This window comes from Osmerus eperlanus, chromosome 2 (assembly GCF_963692335.1).
Source record: "Osmerus eperlanus chromosome 2, fOsmEpe2.1, whole genome shotgun sequence".
Lineage (NCBI taxonomy): Eukaryota > Metazoa > Chordata > Actinopteri > Osmeriformes > Osmeridae > Osmerus > Osmerus eperlanus.
Genome location: NC_085019.1, coordinates 9,364,355 through 9,375,660, shown reverse-complemented (window position 1 = coordinate 9,375,660; position 11,306 = coordinate 9,364,355). Strand labels below are relative to the sequence as shown.

Genomic DNA, 11,306 nt, shown 5'->3' with positions numbered 1-11,306 from the left:
ACTAACGTCTAGGAGTTGAGCTCGCCCCTCAGGAAGGACGCTTTTCGACAACGCCCGACGCACTCCGACGCGTACCTTCACCTCTTCACCTCCCACTCTGCTCTTCTCACACACTTGCGTACAACGCTCATGCACACACACACGCTCTGCTCCTCACGGTCACACTCTCCTCAAACACACACACACGTCTCTCACACGTATATTCCTCACACACACACAGTTCACTTAAAACACACACTCACACACACTCGGAGGCAGACAGCGTTATGTTGGAGGAGAAGAGCACCAAGGTGAAGCTGGCCTCCCTTGTCATCCTGGTGGGCATCTCCTCCATGTTGGCGGCGGTGGTGACGGACCACTGGGCCGTGCTCAGCCCCAGGGTGGAGAAGCTTAACAGCACCTGCGAGGCAGCCCACTTTGGCCTGTGGAGACTCTGCAAGAAGAGCATCTTCATGGTGGAGGAGGACCCTGAGGGCAAGGGCTGTGGCCCCATCAGTCTGCCTGGAGGTAGGGGGGGTGGAGGTCACTGTGGCCCCATCAGTCTGCCTGGAGGTAGGGGGGGTGGAGGTCACTGTGACCTTATCAGTCTGACTGGAGTTAGGGGGGTGGTCACTGTGCCACTCAAGGCTCACCAAATGGGTAGTCCAAACATGGTATTTCGTCTCTTTTAAGTAATTACCTCAATACGGGGGAGAAGTTGAAATCATGAACTACTCCTCTGTCGTTTTATGTAGTTACCTACTTGAGGGTAAATCATCCTACCCTGCTCTATGTCTGAACTTGTCTGTGAACTTGCCTGGAGTCGTGCTTTAGCAAGAGGCTCTAGATATTGCATGTGTGTGTGTTCCTCTGAAGATGTAATGTGGGAGATTTTTACCGCTACAACTGGTCCTGCAGATGGGTCTTTCCGTCAACCTCTTTTGCAGTTGATGTCCACCTGGTTAAAGTTGTTTACCCCTCATTTTCTTGCCTCGCTCCGGTTCGATTTACCTCTCAAGTTTTAAGGGCCACAGGCTACAGTGTGTGGGTATGATTCATTTTGTACCTTTGTTGATCTGAGTCTTGTATGAACTCCCCCCCCCCCCCACCCACGGTCCTGTTTATCCCAGCGCCCAGAGGGAGGAGGTTAGAAAAATGCTGTTGGGTCAAGCTCGTAATAACTGGTGTGATCGGGAGACGCAGAGCGGGGATTGTTCAAGCGTGTAATACATTCATTCTCGCACACATACACAGGCAAACACACACACACAAGCGTGCATGCCTTCTAAATGCCAAAGCATCTGTCCATTTAAGTGCACATTTGCACACACATGCGCACACACACACACACACACGTAAACAGAGGATGATCAGGATGTTGATCACGCTTTCTCTGAAAGGATGATCACCTCCCATTGACAGCGAAGACCGCTAAATTGGGCCTCCCATCTGGCTGTAGAGACACCCGAAGAGCGTGCTGCAGTAAGGCCACTATCTCATAATACATGCTTCTAAAGCAACTCATAGGTCAAAATGGCAGCTTTCAAGTTATTCTCCTTACATCGGACTTAACTGACTCCTGACACTACTTGAAACTGCTAGTAAGTGTATCTTAAAAAAATAAGCCAAAACGAACTAGAGCAGTCTCCAAAAAGTCAACAACAGGATTCTGTACAGCTCCAGGAGAATAACTTGTGTCTGAACTGCTAGTTAACCAGAGCCTTTTCATCTGGAGGGACCCCAACGGTTGGGGTCTGCTTGAAAACGTGCCAGACAGTCTGACTGAGAGATTTCACAGTCTCTCTGTTATCTGCCTCCTATCAGGCTGCAGAGTGGCGTGATCGACAGGAGACCCAGGCTTCATGCTTATATGTGGATTACTGCTGGCCTTAATGAAGTGTGCCTCAGAGTCTCCCTGGAGAAGTTAAGAGTCTGTGTCGTGTAGAGAGGGGAAACAGAGAAAGAGAAAGGAGAAAGAGAGAGCGAGACAGAGAGAGGGGGGAGAGGAGGGGGGAGAACTTGTGACAGCTGTCGGAGATAGTAGTGTAAAGTCCATAGAGATATACTGGGTCAGGTTTAGAGTTGAGCATGTAGGATAGTAAAATGTGTGTGTGAATGGAGGAAAGTGTGTGTTCTTGTTCATGTTTCACCTCGTTTATGTCAAAATAAATTCTCCCATTGATAGCAAGCTCACTCCTAATGTGGCATAGGGCACCCACAGAATTGTACAAAGTTTATAATCATCCCGTTTGTTGTACCAAACAGCCTCTGATTAAATCTTGAGCAACAAACAACATATTACATCGCAAATCATAACCCAGTGCAAGCCAAGACAATTCGCCGTAATAACATCCATCGCATTTTACCCAAACATGGTAAGTTCTTGTCAGCATTGTCGAGAGGCTTTTTCTCGTGTTTTTCCATCATCACCAATGCAATTACTCTGCTTTTGTCTCAGGGCCTGTGCAGCAGTCCTGTGAGCCCAGAATGAGTGGAAATTACCCTCCCACAAATGATGAACGGCAGCCTGAGTGCTGTTAAATCAAACAAACCCTCATATGAAGCCCCATCATCTTCTCTCTGGCTGGGAAATAGCAGCAGCCTTGGAGAGGAGAATATCTCTGTTATGTTATGAGTTATGTTCACAGTCAACCAGGGAAGAGAAGACTGATTGTTTGCTTCTCTTATTATACATGTTTTACAACACCGCAAGTTGGCTAATGGTAATCACTATTTTTAACATTAGCACCATCATGCTGGCTACTAGTACAGACCAAAGTGTCTTTGTCCATACACATACACATTTACGTGCACACACACACACACACACATTTACATGCACACACAAACATACACACACATGCATTCACACTCACACATGCACACAAGGGACCCATGCACCATGCCGACCCAGTTCTGAGCATTCTCAACGAGTTTTAGCAAGCCTCTCCATTCACATTGACCCAGAATCCTTGCGGTCATTCTGTGAGTGCAGTGAAAAAGGAAGGTGTTGTCCTTACCAGCCTCCCCCAGCCCTTCAGAATACACAATTGACCCATGGAGCAAACAAGAAACCATTTTCAGGGGTTAAAGTAGGGAGCTAATTTTTACTGTGCCATCGTTTAATGGACTAAAAAGTAGTGCGTAAAGACAGTTTGGCTACAGGCGGTCGAGGTTTAGTCGAGGGAGGCAAGGAACAGTGGAGATGACGATGGAATAAGATGTGTTGAAAGACCAAGAAGAAAAAAGAAGGGAGGAGTGGGAGGAGGAGAGGGAAAGAGAAGATGACTAAGCAGAGAGCAGGAGAGGGTAGAGAGAAGCAAAGGATGGAGGTATGTAGTGAGGTCAGCAAGACCACTCGGAGCCAACATCTTGCCACACCTGAAGAGTGATTCAATCACATCAGACAAACCTAATCAGCCCTTGTGACACCCTCAGTATGCTGATTACCCACCAAACGCCGATGCAAAGGAACCATAGAATTGGGGGGGGACCTCCCCAATCTACCTAATCAGCCCTCCTGCTAGCTTGCAAGCTTCAAAGGGCCTGATTTAGACAACACGTCTCCAGCAACCATTTGCTATCCGTTTCGGCGGCGATTTGAACAAAGAACATACCTTGATCAGAACTTTTGAGGAAAGTTCTTGAGACTTCACCTTTACCACAAGAGGACAAGGTGGAGAATTATGAGAGGGATATTTGTGTCATGTTTGTTACTTTGTTTTAACGTTGTGTTCACTGAAATCTTGATTCTAGTAACAACTCCTTCTTCCTGAAAGATAACCACGTCATTCTTGGTATCTACACAAAGCTATCATAATAAAACAATCATTCAACTATATTTTGTAACTGTACCAAGATGTCCAGAACAGTATTTGAACAATCGAATGAACCAGCCAGAGATCAGATCACACCTTTGGTAGGTGTGAAGGAAGGAGGGGGGAGTTGAGAACCCAGCTTCCCCCAATCCACATCTGACCCCAGACAGGTCCTCCCTCGAACTCTGAACTATAAAGCCCTAAGATGACCATCAATCTCTGACTCCAGCTAAACCGACCATGGCATGAACGCCATCGGGATTGGCGTTCCAAAGGACGTCGCCAAGCTTCTCCTGAGATTCAACTTCATAGTGAACGCGTCACTATCTAACCAAAAACGCAATTCCAAATGCGACTTCACTGAGATCCCGCAGACTCAGTCACATGACCCTGCGCAGCCGCGCTTTGACTTCAGATTCTTCAAATGGACCTTTGGCGCAAACCGCCCTCAACCTCATTGATCAACCCCTGATCATTCATTGTAAAGATATTTTGACGTGCGTGTTCACTGATGTTACGATTGGCTCTACACTTAGAACGAATTCATTCCTAAAGATGAGACTGATTATTACATATTAAACATAGGATTCCCTAATGTCCTAAACCAATATTATTACCAATATTATTACCAATATTACCAATATTATGTCTCGGGGCACCGAGTATTTCTATCTTTAAACGAGCAAACCCCGCTACAGGTAGAAGGAGGAGGGAGGATAAGGCCGGAGGAAGGGATAGTAACCCAAAGTGACAGGCGGCACAGTTTCCTAATTGATTTCCTGTCTGATATTAAACGTTCTCATTAGGGCAGCGAGGTCAATGATACGCACGGTAATATGGCTCCTGCACATCAGATACCTTGCAGTAACATGGAGGAGATGGTCTGCTGGGGCTGTCTCCATCAACATCTACAGTCTCTGGGCCTCCTGCTAATGAGAAACACAAATAATTGTGTCAAATGTGTACTGTATGTCTTACTAAAAGTTGAGCATGCTATTGGCTCCACATGCCTGAACTCAAGCCCTTCACAGGCTTGTTTAGAATTTCTGACCATAACTCAAGGGATGCATTATAAACCTATCATTGTTGTTATTAGTTATTATTTGCCTCTGGCAAGGCCCAACCAATATTCTCTGTCATATGCTGTATATTTATTACTTTCCCACCCCTTTTTGCACGACATAAACAATGTTGGTTTTAAAAGGTTTGTCTTAGTCCCGATTGCTTTGATTGTATCCGCGCAAACGTTCAGTTTGACGGTTTAGGCATAATTTAAGTTTTTGTGGAGGTAAAAAAAGTGGAGCTAACTAGCTAGCCACAGTCACAAACGTCAATAACGTCACAACATCACAAACCCAAGCGCGAGTACCTACACTACAGTAGCCCTAGAACATTAGTTTAGCAGCTTAACTAGCTATTTAAAACATCAAGACAGCTGCAGAAACCCCACAGGCAAAGGCCATGGTGATAACATGTTGCTATCTATGTTTCCAGGCTATGATATCAACATTCATGATGATCATAAGTCCAGGGCTCTCAAGTTTTGAAGACAGGCAAGAGTGACATTCTCTCCCACCCCCCCAGCAATGATTAATGCATCCATGGCCAAGATATAATTATATCATTATTTTAAAAGTGACCTATAACATCGACTATGCAAAACACTTAAATGTATTTAGTGCTAATAAAATTATTACACCTATTTGGAAAGAGATGTTTATAATGTGACAATATGTCAGTCATCGTGTGATAACGAAAACAGACAGGGACATTGCTACTGAGTACTGACACATAATGATCACTTCTAGTAAATTTGTTATATTAGCCTGTATTCCAGAAATACATTTCAAGATTATTAACGTTTTGGCTGACATTTTTTTAATTTGCAGAGGGTACTGTTTGAAACGCGATTCCAGCTAAGATACTGTCAGTGATAACATTGTAGGTTAGGACCATTTTTACACAAGATTGGCCAATTTCTTTGTTTTGATGTTACTTTTTTATGTGAGGCTGCAACATGGCATAAGCCTATGACCATTCTCTCTTGCACTAAGGGAACCCTGTTTCATTCTACACTTTCAGTAACAAAACAGACCCATCGACATCCGACACAAGCACACCTCACAATTCACCCAGAAATAATACCCTCTCTAGTTGTAGTTGTTGTCTGACTGGACACTTACACCATCCATCAGCACAGTGCAGTGCTTGTTCAGCCATGCTGCAGAGGCTCCTCTGGAGAGAAGCCCTCCTGAAAGTGATCTGCTCAGGGTTCCCTCCCAAACACTACCAAGCGCCCTCCATCATTCTCTCCCCATCCTCTTCCCCCCCTCCATCCTCCTCTCCCCCATCCTCTTCCCCCCCTCCATCCTCCTCACCCCCTCATTCGGTGTGCCTTTCCCTAAAACAAAAGAATCAAGACGAGCTACAGCAACCATGAAGTGAGGCAGCCTGTTGCTAGGTTACTCCACTTTTTAGTCATTTTGCGTCCTGGGTAACAAACAGCTTGTCTGTTGCCCAGATACTGCGCGCCCTCCCCTTCCTCTCTCAAAAAAACACACCTCTCCACCCTCCATACTCCCCCCCTCCCCCTCCCCCCACACAAAACACAAACTCACGCTCCTGTCTGTCTCTCAGAGTTCTCAGAGAACAATGTGGTGTCCAGACAGAAAGGGAAAAGCAGATTGAGTTTAGGACACATTTTATTTTGGGATGACACCAAGTTATAACACAGCAGTGATAGTAGACATGTTTCACGTCTCAGTCACCGACGTCCAGGGAGCAAACTAACAGCAGCCCGGATACAGTTCTGGGGTCACACATTTACAGAGATGGGCAGGGCCGGGGTGGGTAATCGGGAGAATCGGGAGAGTTCCCGGTGGGCCGCTTCACTTTTGGGCCGGTGGGCCGCTTCACTTTTGGGCCGGTCGAGGATTATTTTTTTTTTGACATTTGTCACGTTAGTCTATCTTCTCTTAAAGTAGGCTACACACGTTCCGCATTCTGACACCTCAGCCTCTGCATGGGTTGTACCATGTGAGGGAGTTCTCCCCTCCCAAATAGAGTTGGTTGGGTCCATAGCCCGACTTTTCCAAAAAGTTTTCTCAGATCGGCTACCGATAGCTGGGACGGGCGGCCCTACCGTAACGATACGCATCAGGGAGGATGGATGGGAGCAGGGCCGAAGTGATGGCATCACTAGACAAGGTTTTACCAATTGAAAAACTTCTGTTTATTTTACATAAAGCTCAAAAAACTATTTTGCGCTCAAATAATGGCCAAAAAATTCGCTCGCACGCTATGCGCGGATTAAGTGTAGAAGTCCCTATCTTGCATCACATCAAACCCATACGTCCTAAATTGGGGTTCCGAATGTTTACAACGTCTGGCTCCGTGCCTGATTAACACTCGGATCGTTAAGCAGTCTCAAAAATGGTATCAGTATAAAAAATTATACGATCCCTTTCATGATACCCCCCAGAAAAGTTCACTGCACCCCCAGTCAAAGCAGGCTGCATCCGGCCCTGTTTGGTATACAAAAAAATATATCTTGGGCCTGAAACTCCCAGGCTGAAAAGTGCTCCCACTCCGGCCTTGGAGATGGGTTCAACAAGTCTCCTTTTAGGCAACTGTCTGCCTTTTGGTTTAATGTTTTTTGTGTCTTTTTTTCTTGTGATATGTCTTGGTGCTCCTTCCACAAAATGACCGCTTGGCTCATGGATAGTGTTATCAAAAGCGAAGGCAGACACGAGCAAGACCATCACCTTCACCCTTTACCTTTCACTCTCCAATCAGTTTATTTCTCTCTCTGTCCCTCTACAGCTAAGAACTGCTCCTACTTTAAACACTTCACGTCGGGAGAAGAAGCTGAACTCTTTGAAGTTAAAACCCAGAAGGGTGAGTGTTCACAAATCTATTACTTTTTCAGTCCCACGAAAAGGGACGATTCTATGAAAGAACATACTCACATAAACAAACACACACAGATACACCCCTTCTAATATCCTTGATATTAGAACAGCCGAGGTAGAAAAAAATGAACAATATGAAACTCTCTTCTTCCCTCCTTCAGCAAAATTGCTACTCTCTCTCTGAGAGGGTCTGGTAATTTAAATCTGAACTGTGGTAACACATAGCCCCATCCTTCTTTCACTTAGGAGACCTAATGTTCCCAACCATGTAGGAAACCACATCCAAGCGCAGCCTAACCTCACACCCCCACTGCGAACATCCTGTGGAGCGTGAACAAACCAGCCTGCTCCTCTCGCATAGATGACCGCCGTTGTTTCCTTCTCGGGGTGCACACTCGGAGGAGCCGAGACAAGGGAGCATAGCCAGATAATCTTCATTGCTGATAACAGCAAAGAGATGGGGGGTTGAAAGGATTCCTACTGTCTTTGAGTTAGCTCTGCTATTCTCCTGCCTGTCAGCGGGACAGCAGATGGACTGGGGTATTGTCAGTGTGAGTTAGGACGCAGAGCACAGCTGAATGAGTTTGAACCTAAACTGGTTAGTTTAACCTTCCATTTCCTCCCAACCTTTCTCTCCTCTCTCCTCTCATTCTCTCCCCCCACTTCCATCCTCACTCAGAGTACAACATCTCGGCAGCGGCCATCGCTGTGTTCAGCCTTGCCTTCATGGTGCTGGGCTCTCTCTGTGTCCTGTGCTCATTTGGAAAGGGCCGAGACTACCTGCTGCGGCCTGCTGGAATGTTCTTCGCCTTCGCAGGTCAGATGTGTGTGTGATTGTATTATCTGTCAATGAACCAACCAGGGCTCTGACTTCGCTTGTGACCACGAACCTGTAACACCTTGACCTTTTACCTACAGGCCTGTGCATTATCATCTCTGTGGAAGTCATGCGCCAGTCCGTCAAGCGTATGATTGACAGTGAGGAGACCATCTGGATTGAGTACTACTACTCGTGGTCCTTCGCCTGTGCATGCACCTCCTTCATCCTCCTCCTTTCCAGCGGAGGCAGTCTACTCATCATCTCCATGCCTCACATGCCTCGCAACCCCTGGGAGACCTGCATGGATGCAGAGCCAGAGCCCATAGATGAGTGCTAAACTATGACGGGCCAGGCTGGACTGGATAGGCTGGTTTGGATAGAACGGGATCATGCAGGTTTATGGCCCAGTTTCCCAGACATGGATTAAGCCAAAAGTAAGAGAAAATTCAATGAAAATTCTACCAATGTTTTTAGTCTCGGAATAGGCTTAATCCATGTCTGGGAAAATGGGCCTATATATAACTAGATTGCAGTAAAATAAACAAGGAAGATCACAGACCAAGACCAGATGACATTACAGACCAAATTATACCAGACCAGATAAGACCAGACCAGACTACACCACAGCAGACCAGACCAAACAACAACTGACCTGACCAGATATGACTAGACCAGACCAGATTACAGCAGACCAGACCAAACTACACCTGACCAGACCAGAACAGACCAGAGTAGACTACACAAAACCAGATTATACCTGAACAGACTAGATCAGACTAAATCAGACCAGACCAAACAACACCAGACCAGACCAGACCAAACTTCATTAGACATGATCAGAATAGAACTACACCAGACCAGATCTGACAGAGCCATTGCTCTGCTTTATTGCAAGGGATCATAGGTCTTGAAAAGGCTAAAGTGTCAGCACATTGTTTTCACTCCCAGGTATTCTTAAGGTCATGCTAGTCACAAATTGTCTAAAGACTACACCACCTTGAATTATCCCAAGGTTCAAACACTTCCTTAATCCCATCCCAGCTACAACAGCCCTCCAAGACCTCTGCTCAGGCACTATCAAATATTACTGTTTAAAAAAGAAAGTACAACAGACATTTAAATAATCAATGTGGACAAAGTTAGGTTCAGGAAATGACTTGGTTTATATGTGTAAGTTACAAACACTTTTTTGTAACTATTATCTGCATTTATAAATACGATTGACTCTACATTGCTTCAATCCATGCAACTGGTGCAACCCAGTAATCAAGTGATTCTTGTTGTGAAAACATACTGTCTCTAACATCCAACTATTTTTTTTGCTTTATAGTACTGTATGTTGTTGTTTATAGTATGTGTACTTTTTCGTAATGTGATTTAAGATTAAATGAGTTGCAAATATTAAGTGCTCCAGTTAAATGACAACAAATGAATTGAATCTAAGTGATTGCTTGAACAAACAGAAAATAAGGAATGTTGTTGCTCGGTGGTCTGCTTTACATTTACAATGCATTTAAACTCTATACTTTAATATTATGCGTTGGCTTTTAGAGTTTGTAGATAACAAAAGGCTGACATATCTTGGTAATTTAAATCCGAACTGTGGTAACACATAGCCCCATTACTCTGTCTCTGTCTCTGTCTCTGTCTCTGTCTCCTCTCTCTCTCTCCTCTCTCTCTCTCTCTCTCTCTCTCTCTCTCTCTCTCTCTCTCTCTCTCTCTCTCTCTCTCTCTCTCTCTCTCCTTCTCTCTTGTTCTTCAATCATTGAACATGAAGCCAGCAGGCGGTGTGCCTCTCCATCATGAATGTGGTTCAGCTATAGCAGGTGCATGTCAAACAGTTCCCCCGAATAGTTATTAGAGGAAGAACACAAGTATGGCTGATAACGTTTTCCTCAAAGCCTCGTGCATCTATAGGAAGAACACACGGTTGTAATCTCTGTTTTAGGACTCCAGTCATGTGACCCTAGTCATGTGAATGTGCATACAGACGATGTTTGATGCAAATGCAATGGGGATGATGTTGTGTTGAAAATGTATGAACAAAGGTCTAAATTCACATTGGTTTGCACAATGACATCCCCAGCACAGTGAGAGAACATGCCACCTGATTTCGCACATTAGCCTATATCCAGCTGGAGAAGTTGTCATATTTAGGCATTCAATCATGGAGCAACAGGCATTGTTAGCATTTTTAGAGCTTTTTGAATGTTGATTTTTTGGACAGCTGTACAGTAGTAGCATACAGTATCAGTTTGAATAACACATCTAAATACTTCAGCAGCTCAGTCAAAACCCCAAGTACACATCTATTTGCTCTACCAAAATGCTGTGTGTGATATCCAGCTGTTTTAAATTATAATGGAAATCAAACAGTCCAAACTAGACGGCGTTTTGCTGAGTAAATCCCTATTTGCAATATTCTAAACAAACGTATCTGGAATTGTAAAAGCTCATGAGACTGTATGTTCATGTCTGTCTTTTTAAATTAAAATAACAATATTGATCAGTATGTTGTCTTTGTATTGTTGTATTGTGCTTTATTGTGCATCAATCCCACCCACTTGAATACACACACATTGGCCCACAGACAGACACACACACAGAGAAAAAGATACACATATACAGACACACAAAAACACACACACACAAGTATGTCTGCTTACTAATGCAAACACACACACACACAGGTCATTTCACTGTAGTCGTTGTTGGCAGTCATTCAGAGTCAACTGGGGTGTCTATCCAGTAGGCAGGTCTCCTGCTTGGATTGGGAGA

General features: G+C 44.8%; 1 protein-coding gene across 1 annotated transcript; it reads left to right on the top strand.

The window, feature by feature from the left end:
- On the top strand, positions 1 to 10,179 carry LOC134037790 (voltage-dependent calcium channel gamma-1 subunit-like). The gene is made up of 4 exons (XM_062483310.1): positions 1 to 507; positions 7,620 to 7,694; positions 8,388 to 8,525; positions 8,627 to 10,179. The coding sequence occupies exons 1-4, from the start codon at positions 267 to 269 to the stop codon at positions 8,863 to 8,865; spliced, it is 693 nt and encodes a 230-aa protein (XP_062339294.1). The 5' UTR covers positions 1 to 266; the 3' UTR covers positions 8,866 to 10,179.
- Positions 10,180 to 11,306: the final 1,127 nt, after the last annotated feature.